Genomic DNA, 26,472 nt, shown 5'->3' with positions numbered 1-26,472 from the left:
TACAAACACATGGCTTATAATACTTCAAATTTCAACGTAACTATATATAGGGATGCTTCTCTTGTAACTTTAATGCTACCTACAGCTAACAGCACAGTCCTAGGTATGACTACTCAGAGGTAAGTCCTACTGAGTTAAATGGGACTTACACCCAGGTAAATGAGTATGGCATTGCAGCCTAAATTTATTTTGATCTGAACCATGCAAAATGTGATCTGTATATAGTTTTGATTGAACTCTACTTTTCCCTGGCTGCAGAAACCATCAGCAATACAATTTCCATTTCTAAATAGCCTGGCTTGTGGGGTCCCCCCTTCCTTTGAGGAGGAGTAATGTCTAAAGCAGAAGGAAGAACCTGAATTCAGGTAAATCAAGTACAGACTTTGTTTTCTTGAACCAAGGCTTTAGCCTTGCATGAAGCAAAGAACGTAAGAAGAGCCCTACTGGAACAGGTCCAAGGTCCATCTAGTCCAGCATCCCTTTCTCACAGTGGCCAACCAAATGCCTCTGGGAAGATCTCAAGCAGGACCCGAGTGCAACAACACTCTCCCCATTTGCAATTCACATCAACCAATGGTAGGAGTGATCCTTCATCCTTTCCAAACTTCATACTCATTCTGAATGCAGCCTGACACACAAGAGCCAAGCTTAATTGTCATGGAGCATGTGCTTGCCTCATGACTTATTGACATACTGCCCATAGAACATCCACAAATTGTTGACAGTGGTGGAGCGTAAGCTATTGTTGCCCAGGGCAGGCACACAGGCCACACATCTGAGGAGTTCCGGGAACAGAGGGAGCTAAGGAGAGAGACGGCAATGGTGCCGCCACTCTGTTCCACTCTGTCCCCGGGTCAGATGTGACCCAGAAGCAGAGCTGCAGCTGGGTAGCCCAGATGAAGAGAGAGGTGGCAATGCTGCCAACTCTCCTGTACTCAATCCCCGGTTCAGCCTTGACCCGGGGATGAGCTGCTGTGGCTGGGCGCAAGGGAGCTACCTCGGCAGCTCCTTCACACGCCAAAGTCAGGCTCCTATGAGAAAGCGTGATGTGGGGGTGCCTGGTCGCACCCCTCCCAAAAATGCACCTGGGGCCACAGCCGCCTCAGCCCCCCCCCCCAACGCTACGCCAGTGTCTGCATAATACAATTCGTATCCCATATAGAGATATGCCTAAAGGGCCCTATCCATGCAATGGCAAGTGTCCAATTGTTTCCAAATTAAATGAGTACACCAATTATAAATTAAAAACCATTTACCTTTTCTGTATCTTCTTCTCTTGCAGAGTGTTAACAAAGAACTATAATTAGGACGAAACTTGCAAAGAGCTATAATTAGAAAATAAGCACCTTGTTCTGTCTTGTAGCAGTTTTATGGCTGCTGAAATTCTTAGGTATTGTACACTTTTGTTTAAGCATCAACAACTGTCATTTCCTGCTCATAACATTTGACATTTCACACAAAAGCCCACCTAGGATACGTGCTCCACAGATTAACTTCAACCTTTGGTTTGAGAGAATGAATCACGTTTTTCTCATTCTGGAATATTTGAGATGAATTTGAACAATGTGGCCTAATCAACCATTTAGTGAATTGCTGGCCAATTTAGCCAGATCCTTTAAAGATATAATTAGTCCTTACAGAGACAGTCAACTTTATTTTAGTGGAAATGCTAATCATTTCGAATTTGGTCAGCCTAGCTGTCAATGTATGCCCTTGCTCACAAGCACAGTCACTGCTTCCCCTGTGAATGTACAATGACTCCTCATCAGGATACAGGAGATAATGATCAAACTGGGTACAATACAAATTGTACTTCTGCTCAGGTTTCTCCAGCAACTCGCTACTGTAGTGATAACCCAGAATTCCATGCTTTTAAAGCATTGACCTTGCATGCTTACTTTGGTCGTCTGCTTCACAAGGCAAACAGCTGTTTGAACTGGTGATATCTAGTGGTTGTCTTAAAACAGGAACCAAGGAAACAGTCCTCTAGAAACTCACTTCCTTTTAAAAAAGCTAAACAAAAACATTGTATTGTGTTGAAGCTGAGGCAGCTCCAATTAGTACCAATGCTTAAAAGTAGTAGAGGCATAACAAGTAGGCTCTCCCCTAGTTTCCGCTAGATCAGGGATCAGCAAACTTTTTTCAGCAGGGGGCCGGTCCAGTGTCCCTCAGACCTTGTGGGGGGCCGGACTATATTTTGAAAAGAAAAGAACGAATTCCTTTGCCCCACAAATAATCCAGAGATGCATTTTAAATAAAAGCACACATTCTACTCATGTAAAAACACCAGGCAGGCCCCACAAATAACCCAGAGATGCATTTTAAATAAAAGGACACATTCTACTCATTTAAAAACACACTGATTCCTGGACCGTCCGCGGGCCGGATTTAGAAGGCGATTGGCCTGATCCGGCCCCTGGGCCTTAGACAATGCTCTTGCACAATATGCCAGATTAGTAAACATACAAGGATATTTAAACAAACAGATTTTGTCACTAAAAAATCTGCTGGGTGACCTTGGGCTAGTCACACTTCTTTGAAGTCTCTCAGCTCCACTCACCTCACAGAGTGTTTGTTGTGGGGGAGGAAGGGAAAGGAGATTGTTAGCTGCTTTGAGACTCCTTAGGGTAGTGATAAAGTGGGATATCAAATCCAAACTCCTCCTCTTCTTCTTCTTCTTTTCTAGAAGATCTTATCACCTAGCTGCTATAACCCTTACTGGCAACAAGCAACCCACTGTCCTATGGTTTTGCCTATTTTTCTAACTAATGTTTCATTTCCCCTTCTGTTAAAAGCATTTGGGGAAAGAGGATTTTGCCTTAGTACTAGATGTTAGAAATACAGGGTGCCTTCTTGGCCATTATTTTTTCTTGACTATATTTCTGAGATGAATGAAAGGAGGCATTTATGCAGCTGTACATAACAAAAGCAATCTACAAACAAGCACTTTCATAGAGCTTTCAGCTTTACTGCCTATATAAATTTCTGTAATTCAACAGTACCATGGAAAGGTATTTTTATGATTATGACAAAATGAAGAAGAAGTGTGCATGCACACGAAAGCTCATACCAGGAACAAACTCAGTTGGTCTCTAAGGTGCTACTAGAAAGAATTTTCGATTTTGTTTTGACTATGGCAGACCAACACGGCTACCCACCTGTAACTGAAATAAGACAGTAACCCTATGGAAACTGGAGGGACAAGATCAGAAATCTGTGCATCTTCCTGCTCCCACAAGCATTGCTCTTAATATTGTAGTCAAATTTTAGATACCAGCACACCAGCTGCCCATTCCTAAACTATATGTTAAGAAGTTAAATTATCAGACTCTCTCACAGCCCCACAGGGAACGCAGTTCTACAATCTGACAAAGCAGAAGCTGTTGGGGACAGCAAGAAACCCAGCCAACACACTTGGCCCAAAGTAATCTGAGAACCTTATTTCCCCCAGCAAACACACTTCTCTCTTGAAAGCTAATACTTTCAGTATCAAGCATTGTTCCTGCAGGCAAATGTCACACATTCATTGCTACAAGGAACAGTTATCCTGGGTACTGCTACCACACAGAGAGGAATGAAACAGCTGGGCGCCTTTTCCCTGCCATCCAAGCTCTGACTGTCAAACTCATTCCTAAATGGCTACATATGAAGATACTGTGTCACCATTTGCAAAAGAACAACCAGCTAAAATATACTGTAGTTTCATTAACCAGAGTTGTAACTATCGAAACACCAATGTTTTGCTTTTGAGTGATATTAAATGAATATTATAACAATATTAAATTGATTTTGGGGACACTTCCAACATATAGATAGTTTTTTGTTTTGTTTTTGTCTTATGTATTGTTGCTGGGGTGATACACGATCTATCCATTATCTTTTAACAGTTCAATTTATTTATTTGTTACATTTATATCGCACCTTTCCATAAAATATACCAATGGCAGCTAGACAGAAAGCCATTGTGTTTTCATCCTGGAATTCAAAACACCTGTCAGCTTTAAATACATACAGACAAAAAAAAAATCGCTGGACTTTCTTCACCATCAAATGTAGATGGAGCGATGAAGTGCCCATCAGGCCCATCAATTAATCAGTGTGAACATTTTAAATCACAGATAAATTTTTCATTCATCAATCTACACTTTAAATCTTGATTTCAGCCCTAAAAACACATTAATTGCAATATGAACACATAGGTGACACTTCTCTGTGCAGTCCATCTCCCTGCCTCCTGCACTGGATCATGATGAGATAGAAATCTTCAGTGGAAGAAATTTCTGAGCATCTGGAAGGTAATCCTTTAGGCACTCGAAAACCAGAGCGTAAGCTTTTCCACAATATTGAGACAGGCAAAGATTGAGAGCACTTGCATATGGTTTAATGCCAAACAGAAAAATATTAAGGTTGCCCGCACCCTGCAGCTCTCTAGAATTTATGGTCATGTGCTCAGTTCCGTTTTCTTCGGGCAGAAAGGAATACCGTAACACATGCTGATTGCTAAGAAGCCAGAGCATGGAAGAATTAAGAGATGAACCTCAGCACCTTGCTCCTTGGCTTTCACTTCACGAAGTGTGTGCTCCTGTTATCCCTATGCTCTTACTAATCAGTGCCAACAGCTTCAGTGGCAAACATCTTACTGCTGCTAACTGCTCAACAACAGGACAGGCAACTGGCAGCCTCTGGGCTCAATCTGGCCGCCAGCATTACCCCAATCCCCAAGACCCCCCCCCAATTATGCATCTCACTGCTCTCTCAGAACTCTATTCAGAGGGAGCAGCTGAGACGCATAATAAAAAGAGAGCTTTGCCAAAGCCTTCCTTGCTGCTAATGCTGGAGAGGAAGGGATTAGAAAGGACTTTGCCTAAGGCTTAGTTTGCTGGGGGGGGGTCAGGGGTGGGACTAGCAATGAAAATCATGTTGCTGGCTCAATTTAAAAAAACATGTCCCTGTTAAAAATTAGTTGCTTTACTACATGATATCCAAAGAGGAAGACAGTATAAATGATACCCCTCACATCACACTGTAGATAATCCAAACAATTACAAAAAGTAGTAAAGCAGAACTTCATGTGCTTCTATGTCAGGGACTGGCAGGGTGGCAAGGAGTGGGTAGCAGAGGCCACGGGGCCGGATGCTGACCCAGGGAAAGTGGGATAGAGATTAAGAGGGCTCCCACCAGGCAGGAGCCGGAGCTGGAAGGAGGGCAGGGTGCACCAGGAATGGAGGAAGAGACGGCGCCTGAGAGGGAGTGGTGGTAGAATCCCCTCCATCCCTTCCTCTGCTGTCCCCCAGGACCATAAGGGTCTTGAAGAGACAGTGTCATGGACTGGCTGGACACAGAGGAATGGTTGAAGGCACTAGCTGAGGAACTCCCAAGGGACAAAGGCTCAGAGCCTAGGGATTAGTGGTGGGACAACAATGAGTAGTCAGAGGGAGAAGCCTTGGAGGTGGTATCAGAAGCTGGAAGAGGTAACAGGGTTTAGCAAGCAGGGAGAGCCTATTGCAGAGAGAAGACCAGAAGCAAAAGCAGAGGCAGAAGCAGAAGTAGGAGAGCAGGGAAGCCAAGAGTTCCCCTTCCCCCCTGGTCTTCCCAGATCAGGAAGAGGAAGGAGCAGAGACAGGTGTGTCGGCGTAGTCTCAGACTGCTAGGGAATGACCCGGGGTGGGGAGATTTAGGCAGCTATGGGGAAGCGGGGGCCACTGAGCAGGCCTTGTTTCTTCTAATACAGAGTTAACTTCACTTACTCAGTGTGATTTATTGATGGCTGGCTCCCTGACAAAACAAGCACAGCAGCAACCTCCGTGTACGAGACGTTGTAGATTACTTGTGTGCACCCCATCAGACAAGGGTACTTAATTTGGGTGGAGACATGGTTTACACTGTTGCTCCTACTATCCGGAGCACAAGCCTGGGGAAGGAATGTCAGCTACTTAGTCACCAGAAGCGTATGTGAGTGTTCAGTGCACCTTAGGAGCTATTGTAGGTGTGTGCTTTGTCAACAAAGAATGAAACTACCAGTTGTTTGTCCATCTTGGGATGGGTGTGCTTGGAAAATTCTTCTTTTTTTTTTACTTGATGCAGAGAATTGCATACACAGGAACTTTCATTCGCATGCCTCAATATTTAAAAGAACTTTCACACTGCATCATGGTTTGCCTCTTTGCTAACAACATTTGAAAACAGATTCTGTTGGTGCTCATACCTGATACCCTAGCTATACACCAAAATTCATTCAAATAATCTCCACGTCCCATGGAATTAACACAGGATAAAACAATTTACAAATGGAATGCTAAACAGGCAAGTTAAACCAAAGGAGTCACTTTGCTTGGCTAATGAAATTTAAAAGGGGCACGAAAATAAATGAAGCAGTATATAAAAAGCAAAGAATGGCAACTTTCAAAAATCAATAATATGTTTTGATGTATACCAGAGGGAGCACAAGGCTTTTCATGAGCTAAACTGCATAGAGATCACAAATGCGTGTTGCTCAACACAGTATAAATACTGGGCTTATATAAACACTTTTCATCAGCTCTAAGCTAACAAGTTTCCAAACCCTAACATAGTTAATCTAATTGAGTATTTCTCCAGTGAACTGAGGTTTATTAAATCTTATGTAACTATCTAGCTTCTGTGCTGTCCCTATAAAGAGGAATCCCATTTGGGAGAAGAGGGGGGAATAAGACAATCACTATGCCATAAAAAGACTACATCAGTTGTTCTTTATGCATTTGAAAGCAACTTTCCCCCCAAGACGTCTTTGAGAGCAGACTTTGTATCTAAAGTTGAGATCCCTCAAGAAACAGTTACCTCAAAATGGGGCAAGAATAAAATTATTTCCCCAAACCCTACCCAGCTGTCTGATTTCCCATTTTTGCTTTTGAGCTTCATTTTCCTATCCTATGCTTAAAGGTAAAGGGACCCCGACCGTTAAGTCCAGTCGCGGACGACTCTGGGGTTGCGGTGCTCATCTCGCTTTACTGGCCGAGGGAGCCAGCATTTTGTCCGCAGACAGCTTCCAGGTCATGTTGCCAGCATGACTAAACTGCTTTTGGCAAACCAGAGCAGCACACGGAAACGCCGTTTGCCTTCCCGCCAGAGCTGTAACTATTTAACTACTTGCACTTTAACGTGCTTTCGAACTGCTAGGTTGGCAGGAGCAGGAACCAAACAACGGGAGCTCACCCTGTCGTAGGGATTCGAACCGCTAACCTTCTGATTGGCAAGCCCTGGGCTCTGTGGTTTAGACCACAGCGCCACCCGCAACAATTGGTTGGAAACTAGTGTGTGTTAAATACCCCAGCGCCCATGATCTAAGCCAGGGGTCAGCAACGTGCGGCCCACGAAGACCGTTTTACCGGCCACGAGCCGCCCCCAAACCGAGCCACCTGCTCGGCGAGTCCCCCGCGCGCTGTGCTAAAGCGCACTGGAAATCACGTCTGTGTCTGCGCAGATACCAGAAATCGCATCTGCGCATGTCTATAGATACCGAAAATTGCTTCTGCACAGGCGTGATTTCCGGCGCTGCGCTGCACCGGTCTGGCACATGGATGATCTCTGTGGGAGTGATCCGGCCCATGGCCGGTAAACCTTGCCAACCCCTGATCTAAGCAGACTGGTAGTGCTTCAGAATTGCAATTCAGTTTGTTTGTTTTTAAATGGAAATGCAGTATCTTTCACATAATTGACGCTGACTGGTTGAAAAGCAGAGGAATGATGGGGAACTCCCATGGGGGGGGGGGAAGGCTCCGAGCTAGGGGGTTGCTGAAGGGACAGCAATGAGTGGCCAGAGGAAGAAGACAGGAAGGGTCAGAAGCTGAAGAGGTATCAGGGCTTAGTAAGGGGGGGATTCTGTGGCAGAAACTGAAGCAAGGGAAGAAGGAGCCCAAGAGGCAGAGATGAGTCCAGTTGGAGAAGCAGCAAGTCCAGCAAGTTGGTCTTTTCTCCCTTCCAATGAAATTGAACACATACACACAGAGAGAGTGAGCTTTAAAAATTCCTCTTAATTTGTTAATTTTGTTATGTTCTTAGAGGGGTGAGGAACCTTCCCCCCCAACTTTAAGGTCTGCTTTCCCTTAAGGGTTATCTGTTACGGGTCACATGCTAGAGGTGGGGACAGAGTCACAAGTGAGTGGTGGACCCATGAGAAAAGCCCCGCTGGACCTTCTTGGTCTAGAGGCACCCCCTTCCAGAACAGACTGTGCATCTGTGGTCAGAATGTACCTGATTCTATAGACCACATTGTTCTGGACTGCCCTCTTTTTAATACCTTTCGTGAAGATCCTTTGATGTCCTCTTTATGGCCCAGGGCCCCCTCTAACAAACAACTCATAGTCCAATTTTTGCTGAGGGATGATTCTCCTGAAGTCACTAGAGCTATGGCCCAATTTTTGACCAGGATTTTTGAAATAAAATCTGGGGTGCTCTGGTCTGTACAATAGCGGTTACCGAAGATCCCTCCCTCCCTTCTTTCCTTCTTATACATTGTATGTTTTAGAATTTCAATATATATAAATGGTTTTATGCTTATTGTTTTATTTATGCCAATAAAGGTGTTGTGTTGTATTGTATAGGCTGCCTTCTGTGTCTGTGACACAGAAAAACAGGACATAGATATTTTTGTAAATAAATATTACAGGTGTCCAGTTTTTTGTTCCCCCAACCATTAGAATATAAGACATGTTACTCTGCAAATCCTGCAGCAATGAACACGAACCCAGTTCAACCATATCAATCTAGCAGTGTGTGAAGGCGTTTTGGTTATTTTCAGACTGTCAGCTAACTCTAACATTGCTTTTCTTTTCCACATTATAACCTAATGCTGCAAAGTAAATTAAAAACAGGAACAGTTATCTACAGTATCCAAATGTACTCAAAATCTAACCAGTCCCTTCATTTCCTTTTAAAGCTCTTGAGGTTCCTTCTCTGTCATTCCCATCAACTCATTTCCCTTGACTTTTTGCTATGCAAATTCCACTCCACAGTATTAATTGTGAAATGGTATTTGTTCTATTGATAAAATTGTTGCTCCCCACAGGATTTCTTCCCCATTGCTATTATATGTATAGTGCTGTATACAGCAGCTTTGCAAAGCCAATTAATTGCTAATCAGGAGAACAGGCAAGACAAATACCTTAGACAGAGATTACAGGAGAGTCAAGCAATATTATCAATGTTTAATACATGCACGCTTTTAATAACACTTTTGCTACACAAGATATTTGCTGCACAAATATTTGCTGCCTAATTCTTAAGTACCACATCACCCAAAGTTCCATGTTCTTTAACTAAGTTTGCTCCAGTCTCAAAAAGCAGGCTGATGTGGAGCTACGGATATGGCAAATATCACCAAATGTCTAAACACAAGTGCCATAGCATTATGCGTCATGCTTAACAACATATTCATTTACTGTTCTAAACCAAACTATTATCTGACAGTTTACTGCAAGTACATTAACCAATATAGCTGTAGAACATTTTTTTGTGGTAAATTGCACAATGATTGTTTTAAGTTTTCAAGACTAGATCAGACCATTTTCATGTTAGCTGCTGCTATCAGCCAGTAGTTCACAGGATACAATCTAAGGGCACACAAGGACAAGGTGAAATTCTATTCATGGAAATACTAGATTAGACACCCCAAACTTGAAATGGCAGGATCCCACTCTGATTCTTACATGTCAACGGGTACATCTCTCAAGACCTTAAGAGCCTCACCAGTCACTCAATGTAGTTCTGGCCAAAGCAAAAGGTAAAGGAATGGCGGATTCCTGAGGATTAGGAGCAGAGGCAACCTGCTCTGGCTTGGTCCACTGCAGCAAGACACCTACCTTAGCACAATCACTATTTTTACCGCCATACAGATCTGGATGCTTCAGAGGGAAACTCTGGCATGAAACCAGCATGAATTTCTGGCTACAAGGTTGAAAAGAGTGTTGAAAGATTATATACATAGAGACCAAGCAGGTTTCTTACCAGGAAGACAAATAAGCAACAACACGAGAATTATTGTGGATATTTTAGAAAAACTGGAGAGAGACATAAATACAGATGCGGCACTATTGTTTGTTGACGCAGAGAAAGCATTTGATAAAGTATCTTGGACATTTATGAAAAAGAATTTGGAAAAGATGGGAGTTGGAGAAAATTTTTTAAATGGCATCAAGGCCATTTACACAGAACAAAGAGCAAAGGTAATAGTAAACAGTGTGATATCGGAGGAGATCGAAGTTGAGAAAGGAACAAGACAAGGGTGCCCTATCTCCCCTTTACTATTTATTACGGTCCTGGAAGTCCTCCTAAATATGATACGAAAAGATAAACAGATAAAAGGAATTAGAGTGGGAGAGAAAGAATATAAACTACGCGCCTTCGCAGACGATTTGATGCTATCCCTGCAGGAACCGGAAAGCAGTGTCCCCAAAGCCTTGGAATCAATTGAACAATTTGGACTTGTAGCTGGCTTCAAATTAAATAAGCAGAAAACCAAAGTTTTAGGTAAAAACTTGAGTGCAGAACAGATTCAAAGAATTCAAGAAGGCACTGGCCTCAATTTTGTTAAAACTGTAAAATATCTAGGTATCAATCTCACAGCCAAGAATTTGAACCTGTACAAGGACAATTATGAAAAACTGTGGATAGAGATAAAGAAAGATATGGAAATATGGACTAGATTAAAACTGTCGTTAATGGGAAGAATAGCAGTGGTTAAAATGAATGTCCTACCAAGGATGCTGTTTTTATTCCAAGCCATACCAATTTTGGACAAATTGGACTGTTTTAAGAAATGGCAAAAGGACCTATCGAAGTTTATATGGCAGGGCAAAAAGCCCAGAATTAAGTTTAAGATCTTAACAGACTCTAAAGAGAGAGGAGGCTTTGCCCTGCCGGATTTAAGACTTTACTTTGAAGCAGCGGCCTTTTGCTGGTTGAAGGACTGGTTTAAATTAGAGAACGTTGATGTGTTGGACTTGGAAGGACACGATAATATGTTTGGATGGCATGCATACCTTTGGTATGACAAGGTTAAAATTCACAGAACTTTTAAGACCCATATAGTTAGAAAATCCCTGTATCAGGTCTGGACTAGATATAAAGACCTATTGGAGAGAAAGACTCCTAGATGGATCTCACCAGTGGAGGCCAAGGCCTATAAGAGACCGAATATGTCTTCAAGTTGGTTACGATATATGGACATATTGCAGCAGGAAGGGGACTCATTTAAGTTAAAAAGCTACGACCAAGTTAAAAGTCAGGTCCCCGACTGGCTGCAATATCATCAGGTGTATGAAACATTCAAAATGGACAAAAAAATTGGTTTTCAAGTAGAAAAATCAAAACTGGAAACAGAACTGATAGAATCGAACTTTAAGAACCTTTCCAAAATGTATAATCTTCTGCTAGAGTGGCATACGAAAGATGAACTGGTTAAATCGACAATGATAGATTGGGCGAAAGATGTAGGACATAATATTATGATGGATGACTGGGAGAGATTGTGGCAGAAAGGTATCAAATTTACTGCTTGTTATAGTTTAAGAGAAAACATAATGAAAATGGTATATAGATGGTATTTGACACCAGTTAAGATAGCCAAGATGAATACCAAAATGTCAGATGTATGTTGGAAATGCAAACATGCGAAAGGTACCTTTTTTCATATGTGGTGGTTGTGCCCAGCGGTAAATGCTTTCTGGGATAAGATTTACAATGAGCTTAAAAAGGTAATGAAAGTTACCTTTAGTAAGAAACCAGAGGCATTCCTTCTGAGCATAACCAATGAAGAGATACCCAGTCAGGATAGAGTGTTTTTTATGTATGCCACAACAGCAGCTAGAATCTTACTTGCAAGAACATGGAAAGGTGAAGAGATACCAACAGTGGAAGAATGGCAGATGAAGATGATGGATTATATGGAACTCGCAGAACTGACCGCCAGAATCCGGGACCAGAGGGAGGAGAAGGTGTCACAGGATTGGAAAAAATTTAAAGATTATTTAGTTAAATCAGTTAAATTGAATATTTGAGCAGAATTAAATAGAAGATCGGCTTTAGTAGGTTCATGTTAGATAAAACTGTTAGGAAGAAATTTTTGTGCGAATGATTTATTTGTTAAAAAATATGTTAAGATTTGGTGTTTAAGATAAGATCTACATTTGATTAGGTATTTGATTAAGTTAAGCTAAGCATATCAAAAATTGGGCAAATGTTAATGGAATAAGATATAAAGCTACCTAGAAGATATATATGATTTTGAAGACAGTGGAGGGAATGGGGGAAGTCCCCAAAACAGAGAAGATAGTAACAAGGAAAGTAAGAAGATAAGTGTTAGTTTAAGGTTTGTATGTGTTTTTCTTTTTATTGTTATTGTTTGATTGTGTTTATGTATTGTGTTTTTATAGTGTTAATGTTGGTGTTAATGTTATGTTTTTCTTTTGTTTTAATGGAAAATAATAAAAATCTTATAAAAAAAAAAGAAACCAGCATGAATTTCTGGAATCCAGAAATTTAGTTCTATCACCTGTGCTTTGAATCAAGTTTACGGGGTTTTTATCCCATCACATGCTGTTAATTAGCTAACCAACGCCAGGGTGTCTATGTTATTGCCAATACCATCTTGATAATGGTCACTATAACTATTTTGCTTTAATGTAATTGGCACTGTCTGTTCTTTATACAGTTTCTTCCCTCCCGCCCCGACCTTACTCTTCTCCATTACACACACACAAACACACACTGTTTCCTTATTTGAAACTGTACTTCATGCGTCTGAAGTGGACTCTAGTCCTTGGAAGCTTATGTCATAATAAACTGTTGGTCCTTAAGGTCTCACAAGACTCAAATGAAACATAGAATTGTATAATCATTGTGTGTTTCTTTCTTTTCCTTGTGAAACTAAACATTTTTGCCACCATTATTTAATGAACACTTTCTAAATTAGATTGGTCCCTATTTCCAATAAATTTGCTACTAGGTACTAAGCTGATCTGATTAGATAATGTTTGCTATTGTACTACAGGCTATTTTCTCATACCTTCCAAATGTGACAGGGAGCTCATGCTTGAAAGGACCACCAACTGAAATTTTCTGCTTGGCACAACTGCCATCTTCTGGTAAGACGTAGACATCTCACTCCGACCTAAAGCTTTTAAAGCAGATGGTAAGGAAAATGTACAATTTCCTTCTAATTACTAGACAATAGTGTCATCTCTGGGTTATGTGGCCACCAAGTCCTACTCTCTAAGTTTGGAAATTTTTGAGGCATTTTTGATGCCTCAAAAATAATAAAACACACCCCCAATTTGGTTGTTTAAAAACACTGTCAGATCATCTTTCAGGCATGACCTTGACTGACTCTAGAGCCTCACACGCTCTAGATTTGATCATGAAAATGCCAAAATACTGCTAGTATTTTGTAAAATATATCCTTGGGCACCTTTTGGGAGAAAGGCAGATTCAGCATTTTAAATTATGCTAAGTCCTGATTCACATATTTAAAAAAAATATAAAAAATCAATAGCCGGTTTCAAACTATTCATGTTCATGGGAGTTTGACCTATAATCAAACACAATATGGCAATTAATATGCCATTTCATAAGATTTGCTAGATCATTTTCAATTTATTGATGTGATAATAAGCATACATTACAAGTGCCACAGTTGTACATTAAGGAGACATGTTTTTAATGGTGCACCACAGAGTTCTCACTGCAACCTGTGGACTAGTTTTATAACCTTAATTAATTTGCTTTTCTTGAACTGACATTTGCAGTAAGTCATTGTTCATTGCAACTGATGATTTCTGTTATTGGGATTGTCTACTTCAAGATCAAGCAGGCAACAGAAAAAGTATAAAATGGGGGGGGGGAGAGAGAGAGAGAGATAGATAGGGGTGGTAAACCTGGCAATGAAAGTTTCCAACTTAGGCACTAGAACTCACAACTAGTATCAGAGGCAAGCCGTGGCTCAAATGCATCACAGTGCTTTCCAGGATGAAAAGAAAATTAAGGAAAATGTGTCCTTGAGTATGAATAGCCTTCCTATATGGCTTGCCTCTGTATAAATTGCGAAGGAAGGAACAGTGCCCCACTGAGCTCAATGGGACTCTGTATATGCATAGAATTGTATTGTTAGGTCTGGCTTCTCATACTCTAATGGCTTACACCACCTGGTTGTTGTTCACCAGTCCATACTTTAAGCTGCCAGAGAAGAACAACACATTTTGTCAACATATACATATATTCAGGCTCTGCTAAAGAGGGAGAGAGTTAAATTACTGAGAGACAATCTTTGAAGCCTACCTGGAGTTATACAAAAATATGTATTTGAAAAATTATTACAAAGTTACAGCACTTTGCCACATAGATCAAGAGAGGCCCTTTTCATTTTTAAAAGAAAGTTTCAGAAAAGTTATCTAATGCGAGTTAAAATTAGAAACAGCTTTCTAATAAAGTTAATCCAATGGAAACTCACATGGAAACACAACCACAACCACAGAGACAGAATCCACAGCTTAGCAAAGCAGATCCTACAGTTCAAATCTTGCGAATGTTGCGCAGAAACCACTACGTTTGGATTTTCTAAATGCATAGATTCAGGAAGCCCATGCATGTCTGAAATCATTATTCCTCTCTACATAAAGTTTACACTATGTATAGGAGCAGCGTGGGGTTTTACTGTTGCAGAGTAAGTAGTCTGGACTCAAGTTTGCACATAGGGCCCAGAAATACAGTCCAGAAGCTTCACGTGAGTTCAGATATGGCTATATGACTGCTAACTGGATACAAGTATATCATATTATAGGGGATGTCCTCTTTGGGATCCATGGGGGAGCCTTTTTGAAAGCTGGAGGCACAGCAGGGCTTTGCTGAGACTTTTCAGGCCTGTCCCACCACTTCTGGGTTTCTGGGGCCATGTGTTATGCCTGGTCATGTGTGAATTGAACACGTGTAAATGTGGGGATGCCTGTATATGAAGAGCTTTCCTGAAAGGGTTTGAGAACAAACATGGTAGAGCAAGTATAGGGGTGGCGGGGGAGAAGGACCTCTATCACTTTACAGGAACAGTTTACTCAGCAGCACCATAGTGAGATTATCATACCAGGGCAAGCTACCCCTGCCCCGCTGATGCTAAAGGAAAATGTAGCATGTGATTGATTCAGGAAACATTTGAGTCTGAGCTCAGAGGGGGGAACCAATTAGGAGAGCAAGTAGGGTTTGAAAAACAACACAAATATCAAAATGGGAATATAAACGCCACATCTATTCAAAATTAAATGAGCAGATTATTTTTGAAAACATTCATCCAAGTGGTATGTCAACTTTTCTCCCACAAGTTTATGCAGGTCTATTATTATCCTATTCATCATACTTCTAAATCTGTTTACTGTCTGAGACTGCACACACGCACACACACACACACACACAGGCAATTCTTATACACACATATGAAGGGTGATTTATTGATATTAGCAGCCCACGTTAATGAAGAACAGCCCTGCCCCTTCAATATAACATCATGTAGTGCAATACACTCCCCCTCCAGAGGTTACACGATTTATGGGCTGTAGCAACAAGGTGCAAAAATGCAACATTAAGAAAGCTGCTGGAATCCCTAGTCTGAATTCTGGTGCTTTAATGAGCTGAGCTACAGCTATAAACAAACCTAGAATTGCTTCTAGCACAGGTTTCCTGTACCACAAAATGTGTGTGTATGTTTATCCTCCCCATTCAAGGTCCAGACATTACCAGACGCTTGATGTATACAGCAATATAGATCTTAAAAGGTAAAGGTACCCCTGACCATTAGGTCCAGTCGTGGACGACTCTGGGGTTGCGGCACTCATCTCACTCTATAGGCCGAGGGAGCCGGCGTTTGTCCGCAGACAGCTTCCGCGTCATGTGGCCAGCATGACTAAGCCGCTTCTGCAACTCGGGCAGAGTGTGGAGCGTGCACAGCCACCTTCCAGCAGGCCAAGGAAAATCACACAAAAACACAATAGGGCCATGCGGGAAAGCGCCCCAAGTGGGGTCCCCCTGCACGGCTTGTCTGGGTGCATGCAGAAAGTGGCTGACAGGCAGCAGGCAATGAGGGTTGCGATGGTAGCAGCAGCGGATCTCTGTCACACACATACAGAGAGCTGCAAGCGCCCTCTCGCCTTCCCTCACGTTACACGCTGCGCCCAACATCAACTTGCCCTTTTCCTCAGGCTGCCGAGACGGTGGGGAAGGTGGGCTTCTGCTCGACAAGAGCCGCTTCTCTTCAGGGTGACATCCCCCTACACACACACACACACACACACACACACAAACTTTCAGTGTGTCCGGGTGCGCTCGCTCCTTCCAAAGCCTCCTCCAGCTCCCTTTCTATTCCGAGCCCCACAGAGAGGGCTCTGAGTGCTGCCTCTGGCATGCTTGCCATAGGTTCGCCACCATTGATCTAAGTATTTGCATGTATTAAAAGACTGTGGAATCCTTACAACCCAGTTCTTGCTTATCCAAAGTCCTTCCAATAGATGGCAATACAGCACCACGAATAAATTCAATCTACTGAAAGTTTAAATTCTGTAAATCCTCAATGCTTCAACAGAGGAATCCATTTTAAACTATTTATTTCCATTGCATACACACCAGCCTATAAGCACAAGATTTATAGTATTCTATCTAGAAACAGGACACACCTTCCCATTAGACTGAAACCACCATGTTTAGGTATTAATGTATATTGATTTGTGTGTCCCAGAATCAGAAAATCACTCTCATGTTGAAGTAGAAACAAAGAGCCTATAAATAAACATATCTGTATCTCATTCATCAACTGATGCCGTGTGAACTGCCAAACTGCCTCTACAGAAAATATTGAAGTCCCTGTGGTGTTTGACCTGATTCACACATGCAAATCACCAATCAGGTTTGAAGTATGCCTGTGTGATCTCACCCCATGAGACATTTCTTGTCCTCTATACACAGGGCTAGTAATGGACATTGGTATCTTAGCACAATACTGGTGTCTCCTCTGAACTGTAACCTGAAGCTCCTAGACTACACCTTGCACAACCATAACTGCCCCTGCAGGAATTCTGGCCAGCCTCTGTCTGATGGCATGCTCCCTTTTCACCAGATTTCTTTATGAGCTCTAGATTAGATTCCAATTGACTGCAAATGTACATCAATTTTCAAATACCTGCTCCTGCTCACCTGGAGCCTTCATTACATATCTTTAGGCACCAGGTGAAAATGCTTCTCTTCAATCAGGTGCTTGGCTGATTAAAATCCTACGGCCTTTTAAATGCATCTGTGGGAGAGGGTTTATTGGTTTGTTTTGCTTTTGCATTATTATGTATTTTGTGATTTCATTTTGTATTTTTATGTTGTGAACCACCCTGTGATCTTCAGATGAAGGGTGTAATACAAAGATAACAACAACAACAACAATGCTTCCATTGAGATCATTTGCATTGTCCCTTCTTTCTTCCATGTAGCAATTTATCTTCCATTTATCCACAACCCCTGTGGCTCCCACAACAAAAGCACAAATACCAAAGTTAATATTCACAATTTCATAAAACGAGCAATGATTTCTGCAAGTGCCATTTTAAGCACTGCCTACTGTTGCTTAGTAGGAACACCAAGCAGGTTTATACACACATTAATATTCCCAACACACACACACACCATAAGACTTGATCACTTAGAAAAATCACAAATGCCTAGAAATGGTTTTTTGTTTTTTGAGTAATCAAGTCAAAACTTGGAAATAAAATAAGCAAGATACCTGGTCTCTTGAGGTGCTAAATTAGGATCCAGAGAAATGGTCTCCGTTGTAATTTCTACTTTTCGTACACTTCCAAAGAAATCAGTTATCAGAACATTTTCAGGATCTCTCTGAAACAGATCGGTCCGATGTCCAGGTGTAGACACACACAAACTTTTAGGGCACACCTGAAACTATATAAAGGAGGCAAATGTGCATTGGTCAAAACAGGTGCTTGCCCCAATACTACATTGGTAGGTGAGGGAGAATCACAGAGAAAACAATTGTTAACACTGTGTTCATTTCTATTGAATGTAATGGTCAGTAAATGTGGTCAATGGCAAGCCTGCAGACTTTGTAACTTACCAAGCTTAATGCAGCCTACAAGCAACATCCAGGTTTTCATTCTGCTTTATTAATGCACTGTTGTTTTGCTTTTAATGCCAAAGCCAAGCACACATTTCCCAGATTAACCTAGATCAGGGGTGGCTAACCTTCAGCCTTCACCATGTTGCTCAGCTCCTACTCCCCCACCCACAACTGATAAGGAAAATGGCCATGCTGGCTGGGACTTGGAGTCAACATCTGGACCGCCATAGGTTAGCCATCCCTGACCCAGATTAAAATTACTCCTGTGTCACTTCTTAGTGACTTAAAGTCACCAAGCTACCTTACAAGTAGACCTGCCATATTAACGGATCAAAACAAAGCTTGCAGTGCTCAATTAATCGGGCACGTCTCCAAATTCACCTACACGTTTTCCAACCTTCCGTTTCATGCCCTGAGCTTGACTCTCCTCCTCTCCCCAGCTTGGTGCATGTCAAAACTTAAATTTTCTGTTATGTGTAAAGTGGGTAAGCAATAATTTACCTTTAAACCAAGGTTTGATGCAACAGCAAACAAAGGTTTGCCCCTACTAAGTACCGAGAGAGTAAACTACGGCTTGTAAGGGAAGGAGAGAATGTGTGCAAAAAGGAAAAGATCGCAGGAGCCAAACCATCTTTTACAAAGAGTTTACCAATCCCTGTGTATGTGTAGTTAGTTCAGTGAAGCCTAATCCCAGAGGCACATGGCACTGCAGCCTTAGTTTCCCCTAAATAAAAATTAATGTAGAACTTAAAGCCATGAAAGGAAACGGCTTGGAAATCTGTCCCACCATCAGCAAGTTACAGACTAAAATTTCTAACTGGTGTATCGTTTTCATACTGCCTTCCAGATGGAAGCTTACATACAGCTAACAGGTTTGATTATTGTAATTCACTCTATGTGGGGCTGCCCTTGAAGCTGACCCAGAAACTCCAGCAGATGCAGATTGCTGCAGCGAGACTCCTTATGGGGTCTTCGCTGCGGGATCACATTCATCCAGTGCTATGCCAGCTGCACTGGCTCCTGGTGGAGAACAGGATCAGGTTTAAGGTGCTGGATTTAACCTTTAAAGCCCTATACGGCCTAGAATCCTCGTACCTACGGGACCGCCTCTCCTGGTATGCCCCACCTAGGACCTTACGATCCGCAAATAATAACATCTTGGAGGTCCCGAGCCTCAAGGAGATTAGACTGGCCTCGACCAGGGCCGAGGCCGTTTCAGCCATGGCCCTGGCCTGGTGGAACGCTGTCAGAAGAGACCAGGGCCCTGCAGGATTTGACATCTTTCCGCAGGGCCTGCAAGACGGAGCTGTTCCGCCAGGCCTTTGGTCGGGGTTCAGACTGACTCCCTCTCCCCTTTCATAAGGACTTGCATGAAAGTGGCCTCCCAACTTTTCTCACAGGCTTATATAAGTTCAGCACAAATAGTTGGGCCTGGTGAGCATTTAAAGTCATCATCTGATTGGATTTTATTCTGATCCTGATCTGATTTCAGGATGTATTTTAATTGATTGCCTGATTTTATGTTGATGTGTTATACATTTGATGTTAGCTGCTCTGAGCCCTGTTTTGGCCGGGGAGGGCGGGATATAAATTGTTGTTGTTGTTGTTGTTGTTGTTCAGTCGTTCGTCATGTCCGACTCTTCGTGACCCCACGGACCACAGCACGCCAGGCACACCTATCTTTCACTGCCTCCCGCAGTTTGGCCAAACTCATGCTAGTTGCTTCGAGAAAACTATCCAACCATCTCATCCTCTGTCGTCCCCTTCTCCTTGTGCCCTCCATCTTTCCCAACATCAGGGTCTTTTCTAGGGAGTCTTCTCTTCTCATGAGGTGGCCAAAGTACAAAATATTATTATTGTTATTATTATTATTATTATTATTATTATTCCTCACTGCTGCTGAATTCCACGGACTATGAATTCCACAGACTACAGACAAAGTATAGCAGCCAATCTGATCAAAATGGCAAGATCAACTTAGTATTGTGCTACTTGGCTTGTACTCAAGATTCTTTATATCCCATACTTGTGCCTTGTTAAGATAGCATTTGGCTGTAATTTAAAAATAAAAAGCTTTGTCCTCTCTGTAGTAAGAAGGCTGAGTATTAGTCACTGCCTATGTTCTGTGTCACTACCAAACCTGTCAGCGTGGGCTGCTTATTGCAAAATTAATGTCATCTTATTGAGCAATAAGACTGCACCAATCTCCACAGTCAAAACGCTGGTAAATTCTTTTAAACAGCTGTGCATTCTATTATCAAAATAATCAAATATTATATATCCACGCCACAATTCGTATCTTTTAAAAGAGCATGCCAGTAACCCTTAATGTAAACTAAAACCCATCTCTAGAATCTGCAAGGCAGGATATAAATGCATTACATGGGCCTCAAAATCTCTCACTCAAGAAAAGCTACATTATAGACATACAAAAGTCTTTGAGGCATGTTATTCCCAATCTGCAGGGATGCGAATTTTGCTGCCTCCCATTGCTGTACCATATAATCTGACTACATTTATGCAGTCAGGTTACTTTTTTATGACAAGGAGAGGTATTCAATGCTAGTCCTACTTAGAGGAGACCCATTTAAATTAATAGATAGGACTAACTTAGGTTCCTTAATTTTTAGTGGGTCTACTCTGAGTAGCATATAGCTGACTACAAACAAGGGCAGCAGAGTATCTCATTTCAGTGCTTTTTTTTTTTTAGCCTTGTTTCATGCGTTTGGACAGGCTTCCTCAACCTCGGCCCTCCAGATGTTTTGAGACTACAATTCCTAGCATCCCTGACCACTGGTCCTGCTAGCTAGGGTTCATGGGAGTTGTAGGCCAAAAACATCTGGAGGGCCGAGGTTGAGGAAGCCTGCATTTGGATCAGGTTTTTTTATAAAAAAAACAGCCAGGACCGAGACGACTGCCCATCCCAACAGCATCAGTTGAAGTTTTTCAGCATATGCAGGTCAAAACTTGTCTTATCAGTGTCTCTGAACACATGCAGAAGGCACCAATGTGTCATTGCAGTTGGGCTCCATAAATCAGATGTTAAGAATAGCCTAACATATTGGCTATGATGTGACTGCCTTTTTTAGTCCTGATTTTTTTAATAAATATTAGTAGCTGGTATAGCCTTAGGGTAGTATCTGAATAAGTTGTACTGAGTGAAGACCCAATAAAATCCTGACTAACTTAAGTAAACTGATTTCAATCGGTCTCTTCCAAGTAGGACATAGATTGGATACCACTATTAAGGATCATCATCACCTTGCCGACAAAGGTCCGTATAGTTAAAGCTATGGTTTTCCCAGTAGTAATGTACGGAAGTGAGAGCTGGACCATCAAGAAGGCTGATCGCCGAAAAAATGATGCTTTTGAATTATGGTGCTGGAGGAGACTCTTGAGAGTCCCATGGACTGCAAGAAGATCAAACCTATCCATTCTTAAAGAAATCAGCCCTGAGTGCTCACTAGAAGGACAGATCCTGAAGTTGAGGCTCCAGTACTTTGGCCACCTCATGAGAAGAGAAGACTCCCTAGAAAAGACCCTGATGTTGGGAAAGATGGAGGGCACAAAGAGAAGGGGACGACAGAGGATGAGATGGTTGGACAGTGTTCTCAAAGCTACTAACATGAGTTTGGCCAAACTGCAAGAGGCAGTGAAGGATAGGCGTGCCTGGAGTGCTCTGGTCCATGGGGTCACGAAGAGTCGGACACGACTGAACAACAACAACATTAAGGATACTAATTACAGAGTAAGTCCTACTGAACTCAGGAGGACTTGTTTCTGAGTAAACTATGCTTGGGACTGCACTGTTAATTCTGCCCTATTTATGAAGCTCTCTGAAGGCTTTTTGTCCAACCTTTCTAATACTGTCTATACTGACAGGAAGCAGGTCTTTCTTAACACCTTGTATCTGATCCTATTGGAGATGACAGGGATTAAAGCAGGGGTCATCTACATGAAAAGCAAATTGATCTGTGGCCCCCTTTCCAAGCTGTGATTAGCTTTTATTGGCAGCAGACATAACTGCAGATAGAGTAAGAATTTCCACTGAGTCCAGGAACTGAAACAACAGCTCTGAAGCTTAGCTCAAGCCACTCATTTTTACAATAATTAAACTAAAAAGCAGCATTGCATGTAGTGGACCAATGACTTGCAAAACTTCAGTGTTTAATGGTTCTAAATCAAAACATAGCTTTATTGCCAAGATTCCATGGCCTAATGGAATTAGTTTCTTTAATTGTGCAGTGTATAAAATGTTAAATTGAAAGCTAAACCACGTAAGATTGGGCAAGTCTGATTCTCAATCTCACAACTGAAAAAATATGAATAATCTCATCCAAGGTGGGAAACAGGTGGTTAAAAAAAGGATTATATTAATTAAATGCAGCAACCTTGCAAAAGTTGTGGTAGAAACCATTGACACAGCCAATTAACTAGTACTTACAAGGTCATTCATATTTGTCTGGCTAGCTGGATGGATTTCTTCCAAGAACTCCAAGACGTAAAATGTGTATCTGTCCATTAAATGAACTCCAATCCCAAGATCTGGTTGATGCTGAAAAATCAAAACATAGAAATTTTTGCAAAGCACATTCAGTGACAATCATGTACGGCACTAAGGACTGAGCTGAAAAGCCTCACATTGATTGCATGCTTGTAAGTTACCCTCTGTGGACAGTCTAATTATCCAAATTACAATGAGTAATCATTAAAAAGCCATCATGAGAATCCAAATTTTAAAAAAATATTGGTTCTTCTACCATGATGTGCTGCCCAACTGCTTAGAACAGCTTCTCCAATCTGGTGTCCTCTAGACGTTTTGAATTACAATTCCCATCATTGTTGTCCATTGGTCATGCTGACGGAAGTTGAAGAACCCAACAAGAAAAGTATCTTGGAAATGTTGCCACTGATCAAAGAAATGCCCCCCCTTACTCCCACCATTTTGCCCACCAACTATGTCTTAGTCCTACTTTCTGTTTAAACTCATTTATCATTCCACATGCTAGCCTTCATTTCTCTACAGTATTGCTCTCTGTATCTTAAAAAAAAACCCAAATTAGATGCAAAACATGTGCCAGTGAAAAAATATCTTCTTATTGAATACATTCAGGCAGACTTGTTTATACGGTAGTATTTGTTTGAAGCACCAAAACTGGTAAAGGGCAGATATTTTCATTACATAATTCCAAACCTCCTGCACCCATATATTATTAACTAATACAATTAAAGCTATACACTTACTGAAAGTGAGTCTTCTCCAACTTGGCTACTAGCCAAAGCCATTATATTGGGAGAATAAAATCGTTCATACATGGATGCACCTTGGCATGTATCAATGATAAACAGCAACTCATTGTACCTAGAAGAAAACAAATATATTTTGTGTCTACCATTTTTTAAAATAAACCATGGGCCATTATTCCTATGGCTCCTAAATGTCATTAACACTCTTGATTAGGAGCCATCGAAGATTTCAATCCCATCCCAGACTTAGTTCCAGGGCATTTTTTCAGTAGGAACTTGCCGCAACTCAGTTCCGGCACCTCTCAGATGGGTGCCATTATGATTTCTAAGAGAAAGAGGGAGGCGGTCATGGTGAGTTCTGGCACCTCTTTTTCTAGAAAAATAGCACTGCTTAGTTCTATACAGACATGTATAGGATTCCACTGTTCATGTTCTGAAAAAGCTAGCAAAATGGGACAGTTTTTAATATATGTGGGTGTGTGTACTATATATATACTATATATATACTATATATATATGTATATATATATACACACACACACACACACACACACACTCACTATACATATAGTATATATGTATATATCCTAGCAGTGCCATGTAGATATATGTATATATATAAACACACACATATACATACATACATACATACACGACATTCCTAGTTTCTGCTTAAGAGAAGTTTCATTGTAATGTGTTCACAGACCTATGAGTTCATTCTTGATCCAATAAGATCAAATAGGAGAAACTTAAAGGGACTAATGACTGGATTCATTAAAAATTAGTATGCCTCTATTCATTTTCATAAGGTTGTAAACAGACTGTTAGGCAATTGCCTCTAGGAAAACTGGAGGAGATAGTAAAAATGAATGTGCATCATTTACTTTATTCAGAAATGAGAGAGCAAAAGTCTACCTCCTTTTCTGCCACATTTGTTCAAAGGCATCTGCAAGCTCTACATTTGTGATTTCTTCAGAATCCTGAAATTTCAAGAAACCATTCCCACCATGACCTTGGGAGGAAAAAGCATAAATTAAATTGACATGCTCTAAGCTAAAGCAACATCACATAAATACGCTTTCTCAGTCATTCATCAAGAACAATTCATTATGGAGATAAAAGGCAGAGAAGAAACAATTCAAGAAATGCCAGAGTTCAGCCTCATCAAGCTGAGACTGAGTATTAACAGTATCATATCTGTATAAACCATTCCTTTTGTAGAGACCACTATTTTTCTCTCATGAGACACACAAATTTTCTTTGCGAGTTCCTCTTCCCAGTCTAACCAGTGAAGCTGCAGCATAACAAACTCCTCAATACTAGAAAGATCTCTAGTTCTTGAATATGGGGAGACTACATATCTTCTTACATATAGTAAAAATGTAACAGTGTTGTCATGCAGTCAACCACAGGAGGATATGCAGTGCCACATGGATTTGCATGAAAACAGGATGCACAACAGGAGCGGAGGAAGCGACATGGACATGTGGGGTAGTCTGAATGAAAGGGAGAGTTGAGAAAGTGGAGGAGCAGGAGAGGGGAAGGAAGTAGAGATAAAAATGGGGGTACAAAGTTGGGCTGCAGAATGGGAGAGCATGGTGACTTTATAATTGGATGGAAGGTGAAAAGGGTGCTAAGTAGTTGCAAAGAAGAAATTCAGTGCTGAAGGAAGAAATTCAGGAGAACTCAAATTAATTCTGTTTTTCAACCAGTTCAAGATCTGAGGAATTCACTCAAGGTCTCTTCACAGCTAAACTTACCAATTTCAAAAAGTCACTGGTGTATCAACCCAGCTGTGGGCCCTGGTATACATCACATGCATTGCAGTTACACAAATTACACAATGGCTTTCTGACTCATGGATACATGCTGAATGTGGCCCTCTGTACTTAGCAGGAAGACTATTAAAATCATCATTCTGGTAATGTCCCCTAAATAAGACTTTTTTTGGTATGTTCAGCATATGACTTGAACCGATTTATTTTGCAATTAGTTTGACATAACCATTCGCTTTCATAACTCTAGCAAACCTACTGCAGGAGAAACCATTCAGCAAGGTGAAGTATTCTGCTCTGAATGGAACAGGCCTCTCTGACAGGCATTGCTCTAAATATGTTCAGTGCAAAGATCACAATGCAAAATGTTGAAGGAAATACAATTACCTGTCATATATATAAGAATATTGCTTCTGTCGTCAGAAAGCAGACGCTTTGAGCGAGGTGCGCTTGCTGGGATTCTGCCCGTTAATACTCGCAGAAAATTTTCCACAGTAACCTAAACACAGAAGATCATCAGCCTTTCTAACTATCTTATACCCTGCATTTTAATGAATACCCCCCCAAGACGTGATGTCATATAAAACAGCTACCAGACCTCACAATCCCCCATCGTGCAATTTCTTCATAAAATTCAAAACTTTTTATCACTGAAGAATAATAAAGTTTACAGCTGAAACACATGATATCTAGTACATGGCTACCACAATTTTAGTCTTCCTAATGTGCCTTCATTGATTTAAACACCTGTCACACTGTGTGGCTTTATCTATGTGGAACGATTTGTGTATTTGCTTACCAAGCAACATTATTATGTGTTACCATGGCAAAATGTTAATAAATATATTTTGAGACTTACAATCCCTCAGAGGCTCAAAGAAAATAAGATTTTTGTGGTAGAAACGTTTGATCAGAGATTGTCCATCTGGCCAGCAATTTGGGGGGATGGGGGGGGGGGGAAGAAACTTACAAAAAAACACCAAATCTGCTAGCTTTGCATACAGATTCAGAAGGCTCAGAAAGTGCTCACATGAATCAGCCTCATGGCAGCTGTTTAACTAAAACCTAAAATCTGAACACAGTGAGAGATAACATATTCTCTTCTGAGAAGTCAGATTGGCAGACATGAACATTAAACAAAATCTTCTTGTAATTTCTCTCCCCCCCCCCCCCCAAGATATATTATTGTTTAATCCAGACACCAATAGGATGCTTGCTCTTCTGCCTGCTTGGAAGCCTGCAAATTATTGCAGCTGCCATGTACTGAATTCCTCTAAGAAATGTGCCTGGGGTGAAAACTTTATGTTGTTGTTCAGTCGTTCA

The 26,472-nt window shown here is 41.3% G+C and overlaps 1 protein-coding gene across 1 annotated transcript in view; it reads right to left on the bottom strand.

Moving 5' to 3' along the window:
• PIGK (phosphatidylinositol glycan anchor biosynthesis class K) overlaps window positions 1–26,472 on the bottom strand; it is a 101,573-nt gene that overhangs the window by 59,414 nt on the left and 15,687 nt on the right. The window contains exons 5-9 of the mRNA XM_033151787.1: window positions 25,537–25,648; window positions 24,290–24,386; window positions 23,372–23,489; window positions 22,572–22,682; window positions 17,780–17,952 (exon numbers count right to left, since the gene is read on the bottom strand). Coding sequence (XP_033007678.1) covers window positions 17,780–17,952; window positions 22,572–22,682; window positions 23,372–23,489; window positions 24,290–24,386; window positions 25,537–25,648 — 611 coding nt within the window. The remainder of the gene's footprint in view (window positions 1–17,779; window positions 17,953–22,571; window positions 22,683–23,371; window positions 23,490–24,289; window positions 24,387–25,536; window positions 25,649–26,472) is intronic.

The sequence above is a fragment of the Lacerta agilis genome, chromosome 6 (assembly GCF_009819535.1).
Source record: "Lacerta agilis isolate rLacAgi1 chromosome 6, rLacAgi1.pri, whole genome shotgun sequence".
NCBI lineage: Eukaryota > Metazoa > Chordata > Lepidosauria > Squamata > Lacertidae > Lacerta > Lacerta agilis.
This window is presented reverse-complemented; position numbering and strand designations above follow the sequence as displayed.